The sequence below is a fragment of the Lutra lutra genome, chromosome 4 (genome assembly GCF_902655055.1).
Source record: "Lutra lutra chromosome 4, mLutLut1.2, whole genome shotgun sequence".
In the NCBI taxonomy this organism is placed as follows: domain Eukaryota; kingdom Metazoa; phylum Chordata; class Mammalia; order Carnivora; family Mustelidae; genus Lutra; species Lutra lutra.
In genome coordinates, this window is record NC_062281.1 from 105,254,366 (window position 1) to 105,281,920 (window position 27,555).

At 37.7% G+C, this 27,555-nt stretch overlaps 1 protein-coding gene and 1 pseudogene across 3 annotated transcripts in view; one reads left to right on the forward strand and one right to left on the reverse strand.

Annotated features, from left to right (window-relative positions):
* VAV3 (vav guanine nucleotide exchange factor 3) overlaps window positions 1–27,555 on the forward strand; it is a 373,454-nt gene that overhangs the window by 334,136 nt on the left and 11,763 nt on the right. For 2 of the 3 annotated variants that reach the window (XM_047724316.1, XM_047724318.1), the window contains exons 22-25: window positions 3,030–3,064; window positions 9,389–9,505; window positions 10,119–10,206; window positions 16,540–16,669. In XM_047724316.1, the coding sequence (XP_047580272.1) occupies window positions 3,030–3,064; window positions 9,389–9,505; window positions 10,119–10,206; window positions 16,540–16,669 (370 nt within the window). The remainder of the gene's footprint in view (window positions 1–3,029; window positions 3,065–9,388; window positions 9,506–10,118; window positions 10,207–16,539; window positions 16,670–27,555) is intronic. The other variant, XM_047724317.1, reaches the window with a different exon arrangement.
* Window positions 5,617–5,936, reverse strand: LOC125099088 (60S ribosomal protein L35a-like; annotated as a pseudogene).

Below are 27,555 nucleotides of genomic sequence, written 5' to 3' on the forward strand. Positions count from 1 at the left end.
AATGAAGTGATAAAGTTCAAATGCATGTTACTGAAGGAGAGAATAGAGATAGTGTGGAAAAGCAATTTTCAAATAAATAATGGCACAGAATTTTCCAGAACTTATGGTAAAACTAATCTCAAGAGTCAAGAAAAGTGTATAAAATTAATCAACACCTACGTACATTTTAGTTCATTTCAATGGCAGAACATCAAACACAAGGAGAAAATATTAAAACCAACCTTAAGGAGAATACAGATTACCTATAAAGAGTTGATGACTTGACTCATAGCTAACAGCAGCAATAATGGAGGCAACAAAAGTTTTCACTTCTGGTAGTTGCCAAGTAGCCCCTATTGGATCAGACCTCCTGCAGAAAACAGCTACAAACTCTGGGCAAGATAGTAAAGCATCAACAGTCTGAAGGCATTGACTAAGGGAAGAGTTGACACTCAGTGAAAGAGGATGACTCTAGGTCAGCTTCTTGTTTTTGGGGCTGGCTTGAGAACAGACACTGGGCTGCACCATGCAGGGTAGTTAAAATTCAGAGAGAAACCTCATAGTATCCCTAGCTTGAAGAAGCAGAGTGTGGAGCTTAAAGGAAACTTCAAGCTTGAAGTGGAATGGGAAGCCCGAAATCTTAGAAAGTGTCAGAGGGAGAGGGACCTCAAGTTCTGTGTATAAACTGTGCCTCAGTTTGGCTGCCTGGTGCAGACTCCCAACGTGGCTCAGTTGAGGCTAAAAGAACAAAACTGAGAATTCATCTGCCTCTTCACCACAGGGGAGGTAGTTTGCTGTTGGAGTTCAACCAAATTAACTGCCTACTTTAAGAAAAATCGCACTCTTTCTAGAAGCATCATGGAATTCAGAGCTTCTACAGTGTATTATTCAAATTGTCCAAGATACTACCCAGAACTACTCAATATGTAAAGGAGGAGGAAAACACAGATTATACTCAAAAGAAAAAGCAATCAAAGGAGAATGACCCTGAGATGTCCCAAATGATGTAATTAGCAGGGAAAGATTTTTTAAAGTAGCTATTATAACTATGCTTAAGGACATAAAGGAAAGTATGTTCATAATGAATGCACAGGAAACCTCAACAGAGAAATAGGAACTATTAAAAAGAACCAAATGGAGATTCTATAGCGTGAAACTTTAATATTTCAGGCAATAAGAATGATATGTTCAAAGTTTTGGAAGGAAATTAGTCAACTTAGAAATTTATCTTTCCTCTGTAGGGATGAAGTAATGACATTTCTAGCCAAACAAACACAGAAAAACTTACTTCTAACTGTCTGCTCTAACTCATATAAGATGTACTTCAGGGAGAAGCACATATCTTATATATATTATTTTACATGCATGCTCTATATCCAGTAAAATATTTTTTTAAAACTGTGTAACTACAGCCAGAGTTTAACGATGTAAACAGCCTGTGATGAAGGTAGGAAAAAGGCATTAGGGAGAAATGATCAAAGATGAGAACACAGTCAAAGATAGGAAAGTATCCAGAAGAAAAGTCTGTATTGTTTTATATAAGAAAAGCCCAAAAAAAGAAGTGGGGAGGGCCCATGACAGATGGAGAAGGATAGGATCCCACCCTCAGTATAGGGATCAGTGCTGAGAAGATAGTCCTGGCACTTCACCTATCAGAATATATTCACCAAAGAGTGAGAAAGCTCTGAAAGGACATCAGACTGAAATAGCCTGGGATATTGGTTCTGCTCTAGAATGTTCTATCACCCTCTTTGTGGATCTTTCAGCTTTCAACATAGAATATGTTGAAGTTCTTTTCCCTTCTCTGTCCCCTCTTTGTGTTATTGGTTTTGTTTTGTTGTGTTGTGTTTGCTTTTTTGTTTCAACTCTCTAGGGAGAAGGATTGATTTAGGAATAAGTATGCATTTAAAGAATACAAAGTGGGAGAAGGAAGGAGGAAATACTTTTCCATTAGACTTCCGAACCTATGTATATCTTCTAAAGAGAAATTATTGACAATTGATTCCTATTTGTGAAAACAAAATGGTATAAGAAAATATGTGTAGGATTTGAATGGGTGTAATATAGTCTAAAAATTATTTTCTGTGTATTAGGATTTTACATGGTGGTGAAATTAAACATGGGATCCATAAGATAAAAATATTTAAATACTAATAACTTTGGAGATGCTCTGACCAGAAAGATAATTTTATTATATATAACTATTAATCTGGAAGGTCAAAATACTAACAGCCCATTATGAAAACGGACATAGCTAAGAGATGTATTTATATTGATCAGAGCTCTGTTAAAAATTAAAGGTAACAGAGATTCATGGAAAATTTCTAAATATAAAACAAACTATTCATACTCCTTGTCTTTCCTTAAGAATCTATAAACTTTATTCTCCTCTAATAGTATGTATTTTGTTATTCTTGGAATATTGGTGTACCTTCTTTGGCTTTGTTCATTTTCTAGTTATAATCAGCAACTAGAAGTTTTTTTTTTTCTTTTTCTTTGTTTGCACAGCAAATGTAACATTGTTCTCTTCTGCAAAGCTCCATAGGAGAAAAGGGAAAAATGAATATTTCCCATGATTTTTCATCAATAAAAGGTTTGGCAGTTGGTAGACTTCAAAATCAGAGGTTAGAATTTGTGATACAAAATAAGAGTGTACATCCAGTATGTATTTTTACTTTGCCTGCTTTCTGGGAAAGCAGAGTGCTATTTGGGTTTCCTAACATTTTCATTTTAATTTTTTTGTGGTAGGATTAAACTGCCTTGAAAATAAATACCAAAAGCTTCCAGTTCATATTTTTCCTGTTATCTCTCCTCTTGGAGGTACAGTGGTGGTAAAATGAATGAAAGAATGAATTAAAGTGAAATGAATTATTTTCTACTTATCTGACATATACTATGATTCACTCTGTATAAAACTGTGAATGGATAGTTCCAGGACTGTGCTATTTAGGGTTTTATAGAGCTGAGTCAGCGCAACTGAATTAATGATTGATTCCTAAAAGCTTCCCTTAAGTAAACTTAATCTATTTTTTTGGCTTTTTATATCCTAGGTGCCCAAACCTGTAGATTATTCTTGCCAACCCTGGTAAGTATTAAAAATGTTTATGCAGCTAAGTTGAAATACCATAACCTTAGCTCGAGGATGCCTTAAATATGGAGTTAGTAAACCACCTTCCATTTCTATTTGTCCTGGCTAAAGGTGTTTTCAGATGCAACAAAACACGATAATGAATTTATATATCGCTGACCTTTCCATAACTTCATCAGAGTGGGGTGTGTGTGTGTGTGTGTGTGTGTGTGTGTGTATGTATGCATGCACACACCTGACTAAGTTCAAAGTTGTAACAGTCACAGAAAGGAGTGAGTCATAGGCAAATATGTATCTTATATTTTCGAAGAGTAGATTTCATGAAACAGAGAAAAAAATATATGATTCCATTGTCTGAAACTAAAAATTAGTCCAGAAAGGATAGTAGATCGTAAATTGTAACGTGAAAGGAGCAAGATGTATCCATGTCTCACGTTCTGGGTCTACATGGAGCCCACTTATCACTTAGAGGCTAACATTATCACTAATAGAAATAAGGAAGCAAAGGGGATGGTGATTATTACTTTTTAGACATGATGAGTTTAAGGGGAGGTGATATCTTCAACTGGAAAAAGTCTGTTTAGGATCCAGAATAGTGGTGATCATAGATGGTAATGACTAATATATACCAAGCGCTTACTATGTGCTTAGTATTTTACGTTTTATTTCGTTTTGTGTTCCAACATCTCTAAGAAGAAGGTTGTTATTATCTTTACAGATGAGGAAACTAAGGTTAAGGCCATGCAAGTAGTGAGCACTGGAGCTGGGATTCCAAGTTATGCCATCTGTATATTGCCATATTGCCTCTTTAAGTACGAAACATGAGTTTTGTACTCTTAAGTACGAAACTCTTTAAGTACGAAACTTATTTATGATTGTTTCCTTGAGTTTTATGTTTGGCTCCTCTTAAAAGGACTGCATCTGTTTTATTTTCTAGATATGAAGTATAGGCATACAAATTAGATATCAGTATATATATATAAATGAGATATTCTGAGAGTTTATAGTACTAGTTTAGTTTGCAGGTGTAGATAGAACACCTGAAATGTCTTGTATTTTTAAAGTGTTCTTGGGATGTCCAGGTGGCTCCATCAGTTAAGCACCTGCCTTCAGCTCAGGTCATGATCCCAGGGTCCTGGGATTAAGCCCCACATGGGCTCCTTGTTCAGCAGGGCATCTGCTTCTCCCTCTCTCTCTGCCTGCCACACCCCTTCATGTGCATTCTTTCTCTCTCTCTGACAAATAAAATCTTTTAAAAATTTAAAACAAAAAGCATTCTGATTATTTTCTATTCTATAACCAAAGCATAGAAAATGCCCAGTTGTTATAGGACTACACTCTCCAAAGTATGGAATTCTTCCCATCAGCCCCCTTGCTCTCCCCAACCATCGTGTCTGCCCTCTGTAGCTATTACCGGCTTTCTCTGACCTCCCTGAGCTTGCTGAAGAAATTATAGCAGGCTTTGATAGAACTGGGAAGCTTTGCTACATTTTTATTTAGTTAAAGATAAATTTGAGGTTAGAACCACATGGAATTAAAAACCATGATCTTGACAGGAATTAAATTTGGAGAATAGAGCTGGTAGCAAGGATAATCAAAGGGAACACCACCAGAAGCTGATAAAATCATGAGAGTGTGGTGATCAGCTTCCTTCTCTTTTCTTTTATTATTTTGCACATAACTAGGCATAGTAGTTATGAGGGTAATGATTTTAAAGATAAATACTAATGCTACAAACTACATGGATTTCATGAAATAAACTGAAAAGAAAATAGAAAAAAAAAAAGAAGAAAGAAGAAAAAGAAATAAACTGAAAAAGAAAAAATAAACTGAAAAAACTAATCTCTTGTGCCTTGAGTGGTTCCCAGGTACAGGAGATTAGTTTTTGAGCACTTTATTTTAAAATGCACCCTTGTAGATATGTAAAATTCTATTGAAAATATGACTTAGAATAGTATTGTTCCTAATGATGATAAAAATCAAAGTGTTCAGATAAGGGAAGAGCCTTGAAGACAGGAACAAATAAAGATATTTCATAGTAAAATTTTTAAATTGCTTTTTTTCTTTCTCTTGAGCAACTTAGTTTATTCACACTAAACAGACAGTTTCATGGGAAATGCTTTCTGCTGGGGGACAAAATGGTCAAGAATATCAGAAATGGAGACTTCCAATTTTGGAAATACTACACTGTTTAGAGAAAATGATGCTGAATGATGACATGTGGTTCTCAAGTCATCAAGAAGTTGGATATCCACCAACTGCATTGTCTATTCATTACATCTCCATTTAAAAACAAGTTACTCTCACAAGGTAAACTTTGTCTCTTGGGTAGAATCAAGGTGATTATCTTCATTTGCCTGGGTATGGAATTCTAGGTGAGAAACTATTTTGCATCTCAGATTTTCAGGCATTGCTCTATTGTCTTCTAACTTCCAACTCAATGCCATTCTGATTTATTTCCTTTCTTTCTCTCTCTCTCCCCCTCCCTTCCTTTCCAAGAGAATAAATCTACAGCTTTATTTATTTACTTTTCAGTAAATCTAAATCCTTTAGGAGTACAGCATCAAATGGATTCTGTGGCCAATGCCTTTAGTAGGAAGGTTGCTTTGGGATTTGGCACGAACCATGTCACTATTTCCATGAGCCTGAGTTACTTTTCCCAAGATTACTCTGGTTTTGTTCCATTTGCCACCAAGAGTCATTGTATTGCTCTTTGTTTTGTACACGTAAGCACATCTCTGCCTAGAATTCAGTTTCATCTTGAGCATAAACACCTTCAATTTTGGGAAGAGCTGTGTGCTTCCTCGGGTTCTGGAGGCCCCACTTTCTAGACAGCAAAAACAGCCGTGGACCACAGCCTTCCAGTCATATTTGTTGATTTAGGAGTCCTTTTCCCAGCAGACCTCCACAGTTCCAAGATGGTGGGAAGAGACCATTCTGATTTCTGATTCTTTGTATGTAGTCTGATTGTGTGTATGTGTTGGTGGGTGGGGGTGGTGGTGGGTGGGTTACACATGCTGCAGGCAGGGATGAGACATGGGGCTTAAAACTGGGGAACTATCTGAAAATCCATATGAAGAACAGGATGCAGATGCCAAGATTCCTACCCCATTCTCCATATAGACAACTTACTTTTCCCCTACCATAGCAGGAGACAGTGGAATTAGAAAGTTTATTATGTGGGAAAAACTGAGCCATGTAGGGCTTACACTTAGAAAGAGCAACGCCAGCAGAGATTGAGGGAGATGCTCTGCTGTGGAGTAGTCAAATTAAGGAAAGTCTGCACACTGAATGATGACGATCCCCAGGTCCTTTATATAGCTCAGTTCCAATACTGTGACAGCTGGGTCTAATACACACAGACTATCCTCTCATTGCATCCAGACAGGAATCTGGAAGATTTTTCTCTAAAGGAACTGAATAGACTTGGTTAAAAAAAAAAAAAATCTGAAAATCATTTGGATATTATCCAGCCCCATGAATCACATTCTTGCCAAATGATTATGTTCCTACCCAGCGAGTCTGCTTCGGTGCTCCCCACCCCCACTGAGATGCCTCTCTCCCAAGTATAAACAGGCAACAAAGAGTAACTAGGCATTTGAGAAAAGCCTTGAACTAGAGTGCAAATAGAATAAATGGGGAAAAGAAACAAGGAAAAGGCAGACATTAGAATGAGCAGAAGAAAGATTTACTTTTTAAGCCTTTAATTTATATTCTCAGAATTAAGAGAGGACAGTACCTATGGAAGTGATCTGGATGTTTTATAAAAGGAAAATCAGAGAACAAGAAAGAGTTATTCTAAATTAAATATTAAGTAGTAGAGTTGGAAAATAAACTTGAGCAAATCCTCCAGAAAATCAGAGAAATAATTTGATAATATGGAAGAAAAGAGAGGGAAATTAGACAGTTGATCCAGGAGGCACAGCCTTTGTTTAGTGGGAACTCAAGAAAGAGAAAACAGAGCAACAATTGTCAAAAAAAAAATAAGACAAAATTTTCCCAGAACTGAAGGATATATGGCTCGAAATCAAAGATGCCACTGAGAACCCAGGACAGTATTGAAGTAAAATGTATGGCATTTAAGTGGAAGGCACGTTATCATGAAATTTTACAATGTAGAGCAAACAGAGTCTGAAAGCTTCCAGGGAGGAAAAAGAAATTAGATCACATATAAAGAATCAGAATGGCACTCAATTGCCAGTGAGAAGACAATAGGACAATGTCTCAAAATCTGAGAAGGAAAGTAATTTCTCACCTAGAATTGTATACTCAGACAAATTCTCAATTAAATATCAAGTAAACTAAAAATGTTTTTCTGGAAGGGAGGCTTTCTGAGTATTACAACCCATGTATCCACTTACAGGAAGCTGAAGGATGAGCTAATAAACCAATAAAGAGGGAGATAGAGAATCCAGGGAATGAAACCAATGGGATGTCCCAAGACTATAAAAATTCAGCTTAGAGAGCAAGTAGTAGTGACTAGACAAAGAGGATCTGGAAGAAATGAATGTCTCTGTAGAAAAAAAAACGGACAGGTTCAGTATATGGTGTTGAGAAGTGTATTACTCATAGGTTTATCATTCTCTTGGAGAATCTGGAGAGAATTTGCAAGATAAGGTTTAGCGAACAAAAACTTGAGGAATTGTTTTTTGGATGTCGGATGTTCTTTGACTATGAAAACGTGAAAAACTGGGCCAGATGATGGCTTGGCTTTGTAGAGGTTACGGAAACAAGAGTGAGGAGAAGCACCATTAAGGAATGAGCATGAATGGAGAAGAAAATGATTTTCCTTCCTGACACCTAAAATTAATAAATTAAGAAATTGTAGTTTGATTATTTAGAAATATGCAAGCACAGATTTAAAAAAAAATAGATAAAATGCTTGAAATGGAACTTGGGATAGAAAACTAATTAGAAGGGGTAATGCTACTTTTTCATTATTATTATAGCACAAGTTGACTTTTAGAAGCTATGTTCATGTGTTACTTTGACAAAAATGCATATACTATATCTAATTGCAGCAGGTGCCATGGAGAGATTACAATAGTGTAATAAGAATAATGGAGTGAAGTGTAAGATGCAGGACAACATTCTTCAGATGAGATGGTCAGAGAAGGTCACTCTAAGCTTGAGTGATGAGAAGGAATGTGTGTGGATTGGGTGAGTGTTGTACAGGCAGTAACAGTCTATGGGAAGACTCTTAAGACCAAAAAGAGGCTGGTGAATTCCTGAACCTGAAAGAAGGTTGGAGACTAGTGAGAGATAAGATGGAAGAGTGATCAGAACATCCCAGGTACTAATAGTTCATAGGTTATCATAAATGCTTTTATCCCAAGGTACCATCTGCATAAAATGCCCTTGCCTCTCCTTCTATACTTGCTAGAAATCTCACATGTCCTCCTTCAACAAACTTTTGTATCTTAAATAAGCATTTGGTATAAATTAAATGTGGGTATTTAAACTGACTTACCCTAGTCTATGTGTGAATCAGAGAATTTTCTGGAATACTAATTCGTGAAGTTTTGAAATACTAATTCATGAGTTTTGAGATGTGAAATTTTTCCCTCTAACTTTCATTGCCCAAAATCTCTGCTATATTTTGCCATTAAATGTAAAACATGTATTTGATGTGAAAGGGTCGCTATAGAGTATCTTAACATTGGATTTGGGCCATTGATTGTTACTGTTAATGTTATGGAATTTGGGTATGTATAAGGTGAAGATAGTTTAGGAAGAATTCTATTGTTGAAAATATCTACCTTTTATTTTTTAAATTTGGTTAATTTTTTTAAAATTTTATTTTATTTTATTCCAGTGTTTCAAGATTCATTGTTTATGTACCACACCCAGTGCTCCATGCAATATGTGCCCTCCTTAATACTCACCACCAGGCTCGCCTAAACCCCCTACACTCTCCCCTCTAAAATTTCACCTTTTCTATGCAAATGTCCTATACTTGGTAGTCCCTCCCTTACAAGTCTTTTTCCTTCTTGTTCTCAAACTCCCTGTAAGTCCCTCTCTAACTCAATACCTACTCACTCCCCTCTTTGTCTCATTTATTTATTTGATAAATATTGACTGGGTGCTTTTTATGCATTGGGCGCTGTTCACTTCACCATGCTAGCTTTGTAGAGCCTTTGCTTTTCACTTTTCAAAGGACACTTTTTTGCCTTATTTTTTTGAAGTAATGTAATTAGTTAGTATCGAAGTAAAAACACCTCCGATCTGCCACTAAGTTAAAATCTTGACAGATACTTACTTTCAGCTTTGGTTCTGTTCCAGGTATATTACCCAGACTTTCTGTGTCATTCTTTCTTTCAGGTATGCTGGAGCAATGGAAAGATTGCAGGCAGAAACTGAACTTATTAATAGGGTAAATAGTACTTACCTTGTGAGGCACAGGACCAAAGAGTCAGGAGAATATGCAATTAGCATTAAGTAAGTAGGACAAGTACTTTTACAGAAATAGATTTCCTGTTTTCATAATTGCATAGACCATCTGACACATATAACACTGATGTTAAAAACCAAGGTTCTAATTGCAGCAGAAATAATGCATCTATCCAGACAGTTCATTAATACTTGAAAATATCTGTTAGAAAAACAGTATTAAGTGTTATAGGCCACTAATTGGCATATTAGATTTCTTTCATAACATTATATTTTGGTGATTTGATGTGTGTGTTTCTCATTAAGTCTAAAAATATATGTTACTAGATTTTGTCTTCTTTGATTTTGTTTTTCTATATTCTCAAACTGAACTTGCTCAGTAAATTGGGCAAAGTAATTGGTCACTCTGTTGAGTAGTTGACCAATCTAGTTAAAAAAAAAAAAAACAAAAAATCCCCTTCTCACTTCAAATATTAGTTGTATCTTCAACCAATCTAGTAAATATATTTTGTTAATTAGCTGTCACCAGTGTATTGGCATAGGTATATATTTTGTCTTCAGAATTAATTCCTATAATTTTATTGGGGCATGCCCTCTGGTAATTATTGATTTCTACTGATTAAAAACACATTTATATTCATACGTTATTCATTGCCCACAGGTACAATAATGAAGCCAAGCACATCAAGATTTTAACAAGAGATGGCTTTTTTCACATTGCAGAAAATAGAAAATTTAAAAGTTTAATGGTAAGCATTGATTAGTTCTTTTCAATCTGTGGTCCTTATTTTGCTCTTATTTCAAAGGTCAGTTTAATTCGATCGCTTCTTAGAAATTTTGTGCACTGAAAAGTTGTTTATAAGAGACCCCTGTAATTTTGCCTCAGAATCCTGATAATTCTAAGAATTCCAATTGAGTTTTATATTGCCCTACTCATATTTTTCACTGTAAATTCAGTTTGCAAGTTTTAGATAACATTTCAGAGTCCACATGATTTATGATTCTTAGAACAATGGACAAATGCGGTCAACTTCCAGTGATTTGTGTTTCACCTTGTGTTTGAGTCACAGGGCCCATCTTTCACATGCATTTTTCCTCTTCCTTCCTCTGCCTCTAACTGCTCATGCAGACAGAGGAAGGCATTTTTTTTTTAACATATAATGTATTATTTCCTTCAGGGATACAGGTCTGTGAATCATTAGTCTTACACAATTCACAGCACTCACTAGTGCACATACCCACCCCAATGTCCATCTCCCAGACCCCTCCCCTCCAGTAACCTTCAGTTTGTTTCCTGAGATTGAGTCTCTTATGGTTTGTCTCCCTCCGGGGTCCCATCTTCTTTAATTTTTTCCCTCCCTTCCCCCACGACCCTCCCCCCACCCCACCCTGCCTCTCAAATTCCAGAAGAAGGTAATTTTAATAACAACAAAAAAATTGTGACTGGTAAAATACTTCTCACTAGGTTTATTCCGTGCAAAATGCAATATAATATCAAACAGAAAAACTTTTTGTATTTTCTGCTATTTTAAATCATCTGTGCTATGATTCTGTTTCATTATTTTGGACAGTTAAGTATTAACAGGGTAGCATTTTTACCAAACAGTTGGTAGTTCATAGGAATTTTATATTTAATTTGAAATACTACATTCTTACCAAGTTGCTTCTAATGAACCAAGATTACTTTATTCCTACAATTTAAAAAATTAGCACTCAATAATTTTATTAGTGCATCATATTATGGATGTCATAAAAACAGGGTCTATATGGCATTATATATGCATTGCTGACAATAAAGAAAAAGTTCATGTTTCTTTAAAAGTGGTCTCAAGTCCGATTTTGAAGTTTGAGGGTTTCTTGAGGTAATGAAGAATTTGGACACAAGATACAAGATGCATTTGTAAGCTCACTTGAAGTATTTTGAGGAACATTGGGAAGGACCACTCATTGATTGAGCCATCAGTCAAATGATACGCATTGCATCCTCCGGAAAACATCTCAGAGCACTTTGCAGATGTTAAACATTAAAGTTAAAATGGAATGTAAGAGAGCCTTACAAAATCGGCCAGCCTGAAAGCCTTATCTAAAAATCTAGAGCTGCTTTGAGACAGGGATTAGAAACAGAAGCATCTTGAGTTGAAAGAAAAGGCAGAAAACCTCTCTGGACCTAAATATCACATTCTCAATTCAAAAGTTAAGGATGGGCAGCAAGATCATATCCTAGAAAATGTGAGTCCTGCCAAACGAGTAACCAGGATCCAGGCGGCCTTCCTGCTGGAAGCGACTGAATGTTCTGTTGGAACAAGCAGGCTGTGCACAGAGAGAACTGGACCTGAGGAGGTTTTTCCTGAAGTGAAAACCTAGGAGGCAGGTGGCAAGTGGATGCACAAATAATGAATGGCAGCCCCAGCTGAGTCCTGATAAAAGCAGGCACAGGAGGTCTCCACATCGCTGCAAGGCACAGCGGCTTGAGCTCTCACCAGCAGATCTTCCATGGATGGGAATGAGCCTGCTCCACGGTATTTCAGTTAATGTGAGACTTAAAAAAAAGTGCTGTAGGGCCAAAAGATGACTTCCAGCTTTGCCGACTTTGAAAGTAACAAAAGGAACTCCCATCCGAGGAGACACGCAAAGAGGATGAAAGGAATAGTCGCTAGAAAGGGCCAATCAATTCAGCTTTGTGTCCCTTGGTTCAGCTCCAGAAAGTTCATCAGCAGCTGAGGTTAAGAAGTGAAAAGCGGGTAAATACTTCATGACCTGGATTAGTGGACATAGGTCTTTGCTTTCCTATCTACGTACAAAACTGTGATTCTAGGATAAGCAGCAGACCCCCAGCGTCCTTAAATAATGTGTACCAGAGAGCAGCAAAAGTTTCTGCACTGATGTTCTGGAAAGGGAATTAAAAGTACTGTCATGGGGCGCCTGGGTGGCTCAGCGGGTTAAGCCGCTGCCTTCGGCTCAGGTCATGATCTCAGGGTCCTGGGATCGAGCCCCGCATTGGGCTCTCTGCTCAGCGGAGAGCCTGCTTCCTCCTCTCTCTCTGCTTGCCTCTCTGCCTGCTTGTGATCTCTCTCTGTCAAATAAATAAATAAAAAATCTTTAAAAAAAAAAAAAAGTACTGTCATGGAGCTAAAACAGGCTCCCCTTATATGGTATGTGTAAAATATCATAAATGCCACTGCTAGAGATGCAGGCATGTTGTTTTCCTACCATATCTGGAGGAAAGCGTCTTATGTAAGGGAAGCACATAGCACAGTGGGTTAAAAGGAGCGGACTCAGAATTAATAGCCTAACTACAATGAAACCAAAAAATACTAGCAAAAGGATGTAATTGTAAAAAGAAAGCTAAGCAGCTGAAAAACTCTGTCTTGGATAAATACTTTGACAGGTTTAGCAAATAACCGTAAAAACTACTGAAGAGACCAAGGAACCATAGTCTGGAGCTGCCCCTCCTCTTTGTTTCTGTTTGTTTGTTGAACCAAGTTATATTGCATCCTTACCTTGTGGAATCATTACGTTTTTGCAGAACTTAGAGTGACTCTACTATTCTAAAGATGCTTTCAAATTTGTAAATCCGTTGGTAGCAAGAACTCACAGTAGTGCTGTCCTTTACACCTAAACTCAAAAATACCATATGGGTACTTGATCAGAAAGAATGGCTCCTGTTTTAGCAAACAGGCTGTTTGGAAGGGGAGAGAGGATTAATAGGCACCTTTGACTTCACTCTGGCAATGCATAAGGGCTTCTCCAAATCAGGATCACACAACTTCAAGGAATTGCCTTTCATCATGTTGGTGTCAAATAACACAGTTTCCATTATAAGTATATAATGGTCTGTGCATTTGAGTTGTTGCTTGAGAATGGTTCCGTATCCTTCCATTATGGGTGGTAAAGTTATATGCTTCTACCTATGAAACTTATTAGGGCCTGGAATTAAATTTTAATTTGGCAAGGATATGAAATGGAAGCAAACTCCAGAACTTGTTCTAAATTAGCCAGTTTCTCAATTGACCTTAGGTGGTTATGACCTAAGCTTTTCCCTTTGGGTTTCAGTAGCTTGGCTAATCAAAATCTTTGTTTTTCTTAGTCATTAAATTCAAATTCTAAATGAATTTCTATATCCAGATTACAAGGCATTAATTTTGTTCTAATTTTCATGTATGCCAGACAATCCATGTCCAAATGCTGTTTATAAATCATCTCCATTGCCTGTTTCCTTGGTAATTGGAATGACTGACTCTCACTCATTATTTTTGAGAGAGACTTGAATTGTTGACACTGCTGTGTCAGTGTGAGATAAGGAAAGCTTAGTGATTTCTTTTGTTTCGCGTCTTCTTATTTACTTGTAGTACCTGAAGGTCAGTGACTGCTAAAGCAGGGGTGGATTAGACTAAAATACAGAAAGCATAAAGGCATAAATTGGAAAAGACCCATGGTGGCACAATTTAATTCTACCCAGTCAGAAAACATGTAGGAAGATTTACCCACATAAGTCTGTAAAAATGGAACTAAAATATCTTCTATGCTTAGTGAAGTGATAAAAGAGTATTTGCAGCTTACCAAGCTGCATGACCCTAGGCCTTGGAAAAGTCATTTTTTCCTTCCATAAAATTTGGATATGGGAAGGTATGAAATGATCCCCAAGCCCTTTTCAATATGGTAAGTCTGTGGATTCTTGCCGACTTCACATAAACTTTAATTCCTACTAATCCATAATATTATAAGGCATAAAATTCATACTATTTATAACAAAATTTCATTGAAGCTCCAAGTTATTGGCTTATAGTTACTTTCAGGTTTATTTTCATATTTTTGTTAAAGAACACATTTTACTTAGTTTAAATGATAAGACTAAAAGAACACTTTGGTAAACATTTGCATTAGCAACACAATGTATGTGTATGTACAGCTCTTGCAGAGACCTTACAAAATTTTGCCTTTTATTTTTTAAAAGCATTAAATAATATTAGTCTCTAGAATTTAATTCTAGACTTTGCAAACCATGTTAAAAATCACCATAATACAAATGCCACATTCTGATTATTGAAGCCATTTTGAGGATAAAAGCTTCTTTCTGGTATTTTGATTCTTTTTCTTTTCAAGTTGGTCAGATTCCAGATTCCTTTGCTTCATCAAAGACCACCATAATTTGGGCTCAAAAAAGAAATAATAGAAGAAACATAAATGATGATAGATAGATAGGGATAGTTATAGATGTGAAGTATGTAAAACCTTAGCATCTTAGTTCTAAGATAACAAAGTTCTTGGTATATCATGGACATTTAGAAAATACTCCTTCCCTTTTGCTTCCATTTTTTTGTATTTACATTTGCCAAGCAATACTTGCTAATAGTATGATGTAGTTAAGAGCACAGACTTTGGAGACAGACATCAGCTGTTCAACCTTGCACAAGTCAGTTAACTTCCCTGAGACTTGACTATCAATGGGGATTAAACCTGTTTCTTGTTTATTGTGTGGAGATGGTGCAAAGCCCTGTAAAAGTCCTGGCATATGGGATTGTGGTGATAGTTATGATTATTCACACATTGCAGACACTCTATGCATTCTTGCTATAGTCTGTGCACTGGGGCATTCTCCCCATTTTACAGATGTGGGAGTTGAAGAATCTCCATTTGCTTTACCCAGTGCTTCAGCCAAACCAAGCTGCTTTGTGTTTATGAATGTGGCCTTTACTCAATCACCTTTATGTCTGTTTCTAGACTGACTGGTCTACTTAAAGCAATCCTTTCCGCCTTCCTAGCTTCTGCAGTTGCCTGTTATTCAGTTTAAGCCAAGCTACCTCTATCATGAACCATTCCCTCATCCTCTCCATGGGGCTCACAAAAAGAAGTGCTCTTTTTTGCCTTTGAGCGCCCATAACCCCTAACTTTGCTTCAAGAGTGAGCAGTCCTAGAGGGCAGTAGCTTTATCTTCATAATCTTAATGACCCTGGAACACCCCACACAATGCATTCTATAACTCATCCAAGGTTAGCCATAAATAACATAAATCATAAATAATAGAAATCATGATTCTTTTTCACTTCTTTTGGGTGGTTTTTGTCTCAGTTGATTTGTTTTGGGAAACTTTGAACATAACCACTGAATGGAGGTACTGAGTTGATGACAGTGTGGTTTTTAGAAGAAATAAGTTACTTTTACCCTATTTGTTTTAAATGTTGATAGCAGCACCAAATAATTAGGTTAAAAGTGATACTGCTTTTTATTTTAGGTATTTCTAAGAAACATTATACCTATAGTACTCATCTAATAATAATAATATGCATTTTTCCATTATGAATTATTATTCGTTTTTCTACTTAAAATAGAAGGATTCAGATTTGTGCAGAATCTACGAAACCGACATCTTAAGAGAAATTTCTGAAATTTTAGTATGGAAGATGGTGGATGGTTATTCAACTAGGCTTGGGTATATTTAAGGCAAATTAGGTGTAAGGGAAAATGCAAAGTACTACATTGTTGATCTCTATGTAGCCGATGCTGTGTAGAGCTATGGAAGGGCACTAACACTTCACTGTAAGCCAGAAATAATGTCAGGGGGCATTTGTGGTTTATCAGTTTTGGTTTACTGTGGAAAAGAACATTGAGAATCAAGTTTGTTTTTCTGCTATGTTGAAAGAAAATGCAGGAAATGAGAAATTGCTATATATTCAGCAAACAGCTGCTCCCTTTATTTTTGTTTAGAAAAGCAAGTATTTCATAAATAAGAACAATAATTACTGTTCTGCAATTAAAGTTTAGTATGGTTTCTTTTCATTGACCATATCACATCTGACTGAAGACTAACAGGATGCTCTCTATCCATGAATAACAGTAGGAGGTAACTCCCATTACCAATGGCCGGCCTGAGTAACAAGGATGATTACTAGTTAGTTAGGTGCCGCGTACATCCAGAAAGCAGGGAAAGATGATCGTTTACTTACCCTCCCATACACTTATGGAAAATCTGGCATTAAATCAGTCATCCTCCTCTTGTACATAATTATGTGTTCAAGGAGTTCATGTGTTTGAGAATAAAAGTATCCTTATCAAAAATAATCTTTAATTCTTTTATCCTGAAGGAACTTGTGGAGTACTACAAGCATCATTCTCTTAAAGAAGGTTTCAGAACCTTGGATACGACCTTACAGTTTCCATACAAGGAACCCGAACATTCAGCTGGACAGAGGGGTAATAGAGCAGGCAACAGCTGTGAGTACTGCAATTCAGAACACAATGTGCTGTCCCTTAAGGATTGGATTAGAGGCACAAGAATATTAAACATCTTCATTCCAAATTTTGGAGTTAATACAGTGATCTGTTTAGCCAGGACTTTTTTGTGGAGCTAAGCAAAATCAGATGAACCCACAGGTTTATGAACGTGTCTAGACCATAGTTCTCTGTGCCACATCAAAAGTCATGTTTGTATTTAGAAAATCATCAGAAGTGTAAAGGATATGTCAATATGTAAGTTTTGTACTTTTGAGTGATTTGTATATTAGCCCAACTCCTTTTAACTCATATGTGTTTGTGGTCATAGTGCTGTTTGAGTTAATGGTATCTAAGCAAGCCTGGTGTGCAGCTAGCCCATCTCACCTGGTATCCCAAATCTGCTTATGATCCTGTTTCAATGGTTAGTTTCGGGATTTTGAAATGGCTAAGCATGTTTCCTCTGATGCCAGTATTTACAGGTAAACATCAGCCACTTTCTTGCAGAATGAGTGCTGTGCCACAGCTAATCACAAAAGCTTAGCACACATCCAAAAGCATCTGATAGTTTGAGTGTGAGTTCAAGTCAAAATTTTTTTCTCATCACTATTTAATGTCACATAATCTTCCCGGAGGTAGATACAGTATGTAAAGAGAACATTGTGATGAAAAACGCTATGAATAAAGTGTGAGTTCCTTCCCTTATGTTAATACCATTTTTTTTAAGTAAAATTCTTTTGGAGGAGAAATGAATACAACTTTATTACTTTTAGAATCCTTAGCCTAAGCAAAACAGGAATATCTAGGGGTATATGAAAAAAAGAATTTGCACCGTGTAATATAAATTTAACTTTTTTTTTTCCTCTGAAAGCAAAAACTGAAAGAGAAACAGGAAACACGCAGGGCTCTAACAACATCAGTAAAATTTCATACACTTATATATAAGTAAATATACAAGTACTTTGTCACATCAACTGACAGATTTTTTTCTGTTTGAATCACTTAATAGCTGTTCTCTTCACAAGGATCAGTAATAAATGACCAAGCTTGAGTAATGAACGTAGTCAGAATGCACTTTATTTTGAAGTTTTAAACACCTATTAAAAGTTATCTTTCTGGGGGTGTCTGGGTAACTCAGTCAGTTATGTGGTCTCATCTCAAGCCTTGATCTCAGGGTTGTGAGTTGAAGTCCCGCATTGTACTCCATGTTGGTCATGGAGCCAACTTAAAAAAAAAAAAAGTTATCTCTTTTTTAGCCCAGTGTTACCCAATTATCTTAGATTCTCACATAAGCCATAATTTCCACTCATTTAAAAATGGAAGTTTTTCCTCGAAAAACAATTTTCCTACAAATATCTTTTTCATTCCTACGAATTTAAGAGTCTACCAAAGTTATGACCTTTTTCCCCAAATGAAAAGTATAAATTTCTACTGTCCTTTACTTTGCCTTCCTGCCAGCAGGAAATGATAAAAGTTGCCAAGGAGGTCAGTTATACTAAAAATCCCATTTGTTTGAGTTCACTTCGTTCTAGAAAGCCAAGGTGGGAGAGGTTGGCAATCAGGGAGAGCAGATGTCCCATATTAGTGGAAGGTCATTAGCCCTCATATTGCACTGCGTGGTTACTCCCAGCACTTTCTCTGTGCTTGGCACTTGTGGGTGTTCAGAGGATGTTGTCCAACGATGAGCAGAGTTGCCTAATCTAAAATTTGTCTCTAATATTCAACAAAGTACTTAATGCCCAAACTTTATTAGCCACTAGGAATGGAGTTTCAGGCTTTTTGCCTTTTTTTTTTTTTTTTTAAAGCACAAAAAGCATAAGCAACAGAATGATTTTGAACATGAATGTGAGCTACAGGGAATTTTTCAACAAATAGAGTCATGCAGTCCAATATGCCCAATCTTTTTAAGAGACTCTGGTGGTGAGCCTACCACAGAATCCTTATAAAATCAAGAAGTAAAAACAAATCATTCATTTAAAATTAATCTTTGTCAGAGTTTGGTTTTGTGGATCAATTATTCCTTTATTCATTCCTTCAGCAGATATGCATTAAACACCTAACATGGACAGGGCAACTCACTATTCTGGGTATTGGGCTATAGCAGTTGAGAAGACAAGTTCCTGCCCTTATGGAGCTTATATTTGAATGGGACACTCAGCAAGTGTGAGATGGGAATTTGCTCTTTTTATATAGGGTGATTGTGGAAGACCTCCCTTATAAAGTGACCAGAAAGAAAACGAGGGAGTAAGTTAGTCTGTCAGTCAGCAATAATTGCACGATGGTCTGGACTCAAGGATTACTCAGTCATTACCACGTGGCACTATTATAATCTTAGATCAAATTTAGAATACTATCCCAGTGTTCCATTTACTTTATACCGTTGTATAAAATAAGAACACTCAGGTGGTTCTCCGGGTTAAATGAGGAGCTCTAAGCCTTTGGCACAGTGCTGGTCCATGGTAAACACTCAATAAATATCAGCTACCCCGATTCCACTGTTATCACCACCACTGGTATGTACCACTAACACAGCAAACATTTCCCTGCATTTCTGAGTTGAATTACTAATTCTAACTCCTGGAAATTCACATCTTTGCTTTTATGATTTTTTAAATATACCTTAATTTATACCAAATCCTGATTGAGAGTTAACCCTTAATGAAAACACTGCTTCTATTTTTTGGCATATTGTGCTTCTCAGAAGCAGGAAGAAGGAATGCTGTGTGAGGATTGTGTGGGATGGCTTTGTAGTCCTGACCTCTGTTCATAGCTTGGGTGTGCTGGTAAATTTTATTTAAAAATAATTTTTACCAAGAAATATTACCTTGGGGTTACTGGATTGGATAGGACACTGACCTCTCCATTACTTCTAAAAGGTTTTGGAGGAAGCAGAGCAGGCAAGCTAATGTCTGTGTCCACCCTGTGTTCTGGGTGGAGGTTGAGATTAGAGTTCCAACTCCTCAAACCTGCTAGTTTGTTGTTGTTTGTTTGTTTGTTTGTTTGCTTTATTTTCTTAAATAGTATGATCACCTTGGGAAAGAAAGTCCCAGGGCATTGTAGAAGGGGCTGCTTGCTTCTGTATTTGTCCAGGTTAGAATATTCTTGGGTATATTACCAACTATTTTTTGAATTTGTAAAACATAAGGTAATGGCAGAACCATGCCCTGCAAATGCAAAAGAACATTCATAAAGATATTGGTTAGAATTAAACAGGAGTCTGGAGTATTGGGCGAGGAGCATATGCCAGTTCTGGGTTAGGATCCCATTGTAGGCAGTGCTCTTTCCCAGAGCTATGAGACTTTACTTTTGCCTTTGGAATGGCTTATAAGTGTTGCCAAGAGAGAAGAACAAGAGATAAAGGAAGAAAACAGAATACTCAGGCAGAGCAGTGAGCTATGGTGCTTCCCTAAAAACCACAGTCACTCCTCAGAATATGTTCTGCTCTGTCCTGCAGATCTGTATAAAAATCCCATTACTCTCCAAAAACTGCCACAGCGAATCTGCTATAGACTGCATCAGGTATACCTGTAGGGCTTATATATTTGAAGGGCACCAAACTGACTTTTGCTTTTCTTGCTCTACAGTGAGCACTTAATTATTTTCAGGTCTTCTACCGAGTAGTTGTCTGACCTTAGGCAAGTCACTTAGCCTGTCTGGGATTTGGCTTTCTTATCGGATGAATGACGAATGAGATTAGATATTTTATTATGTTCTTAAAAAAATAGCAATCTAGGTTTCTCTGTGTTCACGAGGGAAGGAGGGGAGGTAGAATGTTAACAGACCATTACATTGGGAAAAGTTGCATGATTAGCTATTTCTGACCCATAAGCAGACTTGAAACATTTTTGCAAGTTCTTATTTATGGAGAATTAGTTGGACCATAGAGTTGAGTTGGCTAATTAGAAAAAAAAACATTGGTTATTAGTATATTCACATAATCTTGAAGTATCATCTCACAAGAACTTAATAACAAAAGGAAAAATAGAAATCTTAATCGGGTTATTAAAGTTAACATCACTAATAATAGAACAAGTAGATCATTTGTACCTCATAATATGATGCTCTAAGAAGGACACAGCATCACTTTGGTGGGACTCTTGCCCCCACGAGGCATAATTTGAAGTTAATCATGAAGAAACATCAGACAAACCCAATTTGAAGGACATTCTACAGAATAATTGGCCTATGTGCCCCAAAAGGTCAATGTCATGAAAGACAAAGACTGAGGAATTGTATCAGATTAAAACAGAGACTGCAGAGACATGATAAATACATGCAACGTGTCCTAGAGTGAATCCTGGGCCTGAAAATGTTATTTATTCACTTATGTATGTATGTATGTATGTTAAAGGACATACATGAGACAGTGAACAAATTTTGGATTTTCTAGATTAATAGTATTAATTTTTACTGATAATTGTACTGTGTTTCTATACAAGAAGAAACTGTCTTTAGTTTTAAAGAAAATACACACTGAAGTAGTTAAAGGTAAAAGGCATTATGTCTGCAGTGTATTTAAAATGGTTCAGGAAAGATAACAGAGATGAATAAAGCCAACATGGTAAATGTTAGCATTTGAGGAGGTTGAGGTAGAAAGTATATGGGAATTCTTTGTATTATTCTTGCTACTTTAAGAATGAATCATTTTGGAAGTAAAATGTTCAAATTTGGAGATAATCCCATTAGATGTATGAGTCCAACAGGATTGAAAGAGAAATGGCAACATCCTGTTTCCTTCCCCTGCTACCAGTGCAGGGGGCGCTCGGTGCACTGAATTGGGCATATGTGGAGTATTGAGTACTGAGTCGGTCCTATTTGAAACCATCTGTTCCTTATTGATGGTCTCACTTTATTTGCTTATTCATTTATTCATTCTTCTATTCAACAAATATTTATATAGCACTTGCCACGTGCCAGGCCCTGTGCCAAATGCTAGAGTTAAAACAGTGAATAGGATGGACAATTTGGTGGACAAGGACAAATAGAAAACAACTTCACAAATAAATCACTAGTTTTGACAAGTCTTGTGAAGCCAGAGCACAGCCGAAAGGGTAGGACAAGAGAGCCTACCTTACATGTAGTGTCAGGGAAGGACAGTTAGAAGGGACATGTAGGTGAAATGTAAAGGGTCTGTGTGGGTTGGCAGGGTAGTGGAGTGAGGTAGTGGAGAGTAGGGAAAATCCACAGTGGAGAGGTAGCTTGTGTGAAGGCCCTTAATCAGCAAGTAACTCTGTGTGTTGAAGGACTTGGGAGGTCAGCGTGTTTGGAGCATAGTGAATGCATTCTAATATATACAATGGGAATGTATTAAGCTTTATAAGCAGAAAATGATATGAACTGGTTTACGTTGTTTTATTTTTTTTTTTATTTATTTTTTTTTTTTTTGGTTTACGTTGTTTTAAAAGGTCACTATCTACTCCATGATAGGGGCTCAGAGGGAGGCATGGCCAGAACAGAGACGAGTTAGGAAGTCATTACAGATGTCTAAGGGAGGAATGATGCTGGTTTGAACAAGAGCGCAAAGTGGAGAAGGACCGTGGCGGATTTCGAGATCTTCTGGAATTTGAATTAATTGCATAAGGGAATCAAGGTAGCAGCAGTACAGGGAACATACACAAATACTTTCCTTGGATGACTGGCAAATGGTGAAGCCATTGACCGGGAAACAGAAGAGCTATTAACAGGTATCGAGGAAAAGGGGGATACATTCAGTTTTGCCCAAAAGTTTTAGTACCTGTGCATCCTCAATATTTCAGTAGGCAGTTGGCACCAAAAAGAGTTGTCCGGATGAAGATAAGAGTTTTATGAATCATTAACACCTCTGTTTCATAGTTTACATAGAACATGTAATATTCTTTTTATATAGGTTTAGTGATTTCTTCTGATGTCATGTTCCTTCAGGGCTTAGGAACCTGACTCCTTTGCTCCTCAGTTCTCACATTACCCTTTGCACAGTGCCTTTCAGGAAGCATGTGTTCAGAAAAGGCTAAATAAATGAAGTCAGAAAATAAGGCCCATGGGAAACATAGCAGGTATTAAAAAGCATGTGTAGTTGATATTTGAAAAAGCATGGAAAAATGGGGCAGTCTGAAAATAAAATATAGGTCAGTATGTTCCTTTTGGTGTGATGACAGATACTATAGCAATTCTTCAAAAATCAACAAAGGTTTCATTTGGTCACTGGGACCACACAAATGACCTTGTAGGACATAAAGCCAGAGCCTGGGCAGCTTCACCCCAGTGTGGCCTCTTTCCTTCCACACATGGATCTCCATTATTCTCCTAATAATCTAACAAGGTTCATGAACTTCATTTTAGCCAGGGTGTTAGGAACTTGGAGAATTTGTATCATTTGTGTTTATTTAACTTAGTAGAGCATAATAGAGCTTTCATGTTTCTGATAATTCCTGAAACAGCCTGACAGTGCCTTAACCACTGTTTATTAGTTTAATCAGGGTGTAATAGGGGATGATATTTCTTATCTCAAACATCCACTTCATTTAGTTTTTTACCTTCTCACCCTTGTAATTCAACAAACCCATTCTCACCTACCCTTATTTTCCGATCCCCTTATCTTATGCTCAGGTTTTGGTCATTTTTTTCCTTGATCACTTGGCATCTGGGTATGACTCCATTTTATTCTGATAATGTAACTGTTTGTTTTAACCCCATTGTAATATTTTCTTTGGGCTGCCATAAAAATGACCACAAACTGGGTGGCTTAGAATAACAGAATTTTGCTCTCTCACAGTTCTGGAAGCCAGAAGTTGTAAATCAAAGTGTTGGCAGGATCGGTGTCTACTAGAGGCTCTGAGGAAGAATCTATTCCATGCCTTTTTTATAGTTTCTGGGCGGCTGTTGGCAGTCTCTGCCCTCCCGAGGCTTATAGAGACATGATTCCAATCTCTGCCTTGTCTTCAACTGTCTTCAGCTCCTCTGTGTGTCATATCCCTTTCCACTATCTTAAAAAGACACTTGTCATTGCATTCAGAGCCCACCTTAGTGCAGTTAGAAACCCTCCCCCACGAACATGGGATGACCTCATCTCTCATCTTGAGATTCTTAATTTAATCTGCAAAGACCCATTTTCCAAAGAAGATCATATTCACAGGTTCTTGGAGGACATATCTTTTGGAATAGGGTAGGAGGTACACCGTTCAACCCATTACAAGCTTGTATCAGTTTAAAGTTCTTCTCTAAATTTTTCCATCCTTATTTTGTTTGTTTATAACTGATGGTTTATAAATTATTTATAAGTTAGAGTGGTAAGAGGACTTACATTTTTAGGGTAGACAGGTAGTCAGTCAATGGATGGGAGTTAGAAGGAAACCATTACCTTAATACAATGAAGTGTTTTAAATGGATTGTAACTTTCCTGCAGTAAAATGCACTGTCTTCCTAAGAGAAAGCACTTCTAAGCCAATGAGAGTTTCCAAGACATATGTCTGAAACTTCATATAAAATATTTGGTACGTAAGAACCCAATAATTCTGTCTGATATTTAATAATTTGATAATTAATGGCACACTGTGTTTTTCAGACCCCTTTTACGTACATTAATGTCTCTAGCAGTTCTGTGAACGGTAGCTCCATAGGAAGTGCCACGGAAGGTTTCCTTTGTCACACAGATGTGCCACAAGTGCTGCTCATGTGACAAGGGAAATGACAGTTTCCGTAGAGTTTTCTGAGTTTACTTCAGCGTGCAATGCTGGCTCATGAGCTTTAATGCCCGCTTGATGAGCGTTAAAAGAAGTGGTGTTCGTGAGGTACTTAGAAGCACGTCTGGCACATGGGCAATGCTCTATGTCTCAGCTCTTCCTGTTCCTGCTGCTTCTGCCACCACTTCCAGTACTGTCCCCCAGTGCGAAATGTTACATGAGCCTCACTGGACCCCTTTTAACATTTCTATAAAGCCCTTCTCCTTGGGACTTCGGTCCCCCACTTTCCTATCCTGGGCTTTAGCTACATTCTTTCAGTATACACACTCTTCTATGGGCTAAGGCAGTTGTAACACACTGCTGACATTTTTATATTCTTTTTCCTCAGCGTGTCTATGATGCCCGCAGAATTTACTGTTCTTGGGCCACTGATCAACTACAGTGGGCATCTTCATTATCAGGTCATGCTGGGCTCCCTGTTTTTATTTATTTACTTCAAGAGCTCTACTAGCTACTATAAGACACTTTTATCCTGGACCTGATAGCTTCAAAAATTAGTAGCCAGTACTCGGGGTCCCTTCAGAAATAGAGCTTACAGATGGAAATTCTACAAATACAGATAACCTCATTCAAAGCCATCTTTTTTAATGTTTAAAAGCTCAAAAAGCGCCATATATTTTAATATTTTTCATCTTTTATACTGTCCTTTCCCATAGACCTTATGTTCTAAATTAAAAACTGGTCTCGATCAATGTGCATGCTTTTCCCTGACTGACTGTAGTACCCTTGTATGGCAGCCCCGATCCAAGGCTTTTCTAGTCTCTCTTAGCCAATGAAACACACAGAAGTTTATCTAAATTGAGAATTCCTTTTATCCTTCCTACAGTTTGGACAAGAGTCCTGGCTTTGAGAAACAATGCCGAGAGCTCTCTTCTTCTGGTACCTGCCACTGATACCAGCTTGCCCCACTGGATTCCAAGTCTGCGGAAGGGAGCAGTTCTTAATTCTGCAACTTGCTTCTCTCCAACAGCATGTGAAACTGAGTACAGAACTGTCTTGGTTTTCCTTTCATCCATTCCTTTATGCATTCAACATTTTTGAGCATCTACTTGTACCACGTATTATCTCTCTCATACCCCTGAAGTGTGACCTGCAGTTTAACTTAATGTCTGAACAACTGAGAGGGATGCAGGGGGGATTTTTTACCAAGCACCTTGGTGCCTCACCTGTCCAGGCTTTTTCAAATGGGCACCTTTTATGATACTCCTGAAAGGTCATCCTCAGACTTTGCTTGAACAGTCAGGTGACTTCATGTCTAATGCAGTACAAAGCACTCAATTTATTCTTTGAACAAAATGAAAAGTTTTTTCTTATATTGATCTAAAAACATACCGTACCTACATATAATAGTTCATTTCTTAAGAGCTACTCAAAGTAAATATACGATATATTCTCTCTACCATGATAACCTTTGTTCTGGTGTGCTTTTTCATCCCTTACCCACTGTGTTTCTATCTTTGTCTTTCCTATAAACTACCTCAGATTATTCAGTACCCCCTCAGATGCATGGTGGCCACCTCGGTCCCCATCATGGCCAACCTGCTAAAAATGCACTCAAATTTGCCAGGATTGAGCATAAAGATTCCTGTATTGCCTGACTGGCCGGTTCAGAATTTGCTCAGTCTTTCTATGCAAAGTTCAGTCTTGTCCAGTTCATTTCCCCCTCTTTCTTTTTTCTTTCTTCCTCATAGGGTACAGTTTTCCCTATTGGGATGAGTCCAGAAACTTCTTTCCCTGTCTGCTCTCACCAGCAGCCCCTCCATAGGTCCTCACATTCATTCATTCATTCAGCCGATCTTTATTTATTTATTTTTTTTAAGATTTTATTTATTCAGCTGATCTTTATTGAGAGCCTAATTCAGGGAAGGTGTTGTTCGCATTGTTCAAATTGCTGGAGAATACACAGCAGTGAAAAAAAAAAAAAACACAGAAAAACATCTCTGCCTTTGTGGAACTTACATGCTAGTGAGGAAGGCAGGTCCTAAGTATATTAGAAGTTGGTGAGTGCTCTGGAAAAAAATATAACAGCGATACTCAAGAGTGCCAGAGGCGGATTAGTACTTTAAGTAGGGGGGTGGGGGATGAAGAACAAAACTGGGGGCTCATTTTTCCTCCTTTTGGTAGCTGAGCAGAAAGCTGGTTCAACAGTTCAGAGTTGTCTCAACAGTAGGAGAGGCTGACACCACTGGCTCCAGAAGCTCCCCTTTCTAACAAGCCACTTGTAGGACCCATGTCTTGGTCTGTTCAGACCGCTATAACATTACATGGACTGAGTGGCTTAAGGGCAACAGAAATGTATGGCTCACAGTTCTGGAATCGGGAAAGTCCGAGATCAAGGTGCCAGCAGATTCAGTGTATGCCGAGAGGCTGCTTTCTGGTTCACAGAAGGTACCACCTGTCCTCACATGGTGGAAGGGGCTTAGAGAACTTGGTGAGATCTCTTTCATAAGAGCATTAATCTCATTCATGAAGGCTCCATCCTCATGACCCGAGCACCTCCCAAAAGCCCCACTACCTAATGGCATCACATTAGGCATTAGGTTTCAACATATGAATTTGGGGATAGGATAGGGGCAACACAAACATTCAGTCCATAATGGAATTTCTACTATTACAAACTTGCCTAAATACACTATCAGTCTGTAAAGTCGGCTGTCAGAATTTTGACCGTGGTATGTGCAGACCATCCATGCCCAACCTAAGCAATAGGACAGTGGGAGCTTGGGGTGCACTCTACTTGTCTGCCTATGTGTCACTCCCTGCCCCAATAAACCCCGTTTTCTCTCTGTACCACTTGGCACGAGTGGTCAATTTCCACGACTCTCTTATGGAGCAACGATGTCATCCTCCTTGTGAAGGTGATGTTTGAGTCAAGACTCAAGTGAGAGAGGGAGTAGCCAGTGCAAAGGAAAGAGTGTGTAGGACTGTCACTGTGGCCAGAGCAGAAGGACAAGTAAGGGAGGCCAGGCCATGCAAGGTCTTTTAGGACTTTAGCCTTTACTCTGGAAGAAATGAGAAGCCACTAGTGGATCTAAGTAGAGGAAAGACATGATTTGAACCTTAAGTATTAACAGGATTATCCTGGCTTCTTTGTTGAAAAAAGACTGTGGAGAAGTGGGGGACAAGGTAGAAACAGGAAGACCAGTAAGGAGGTCCATGCAGCGCCCCAGC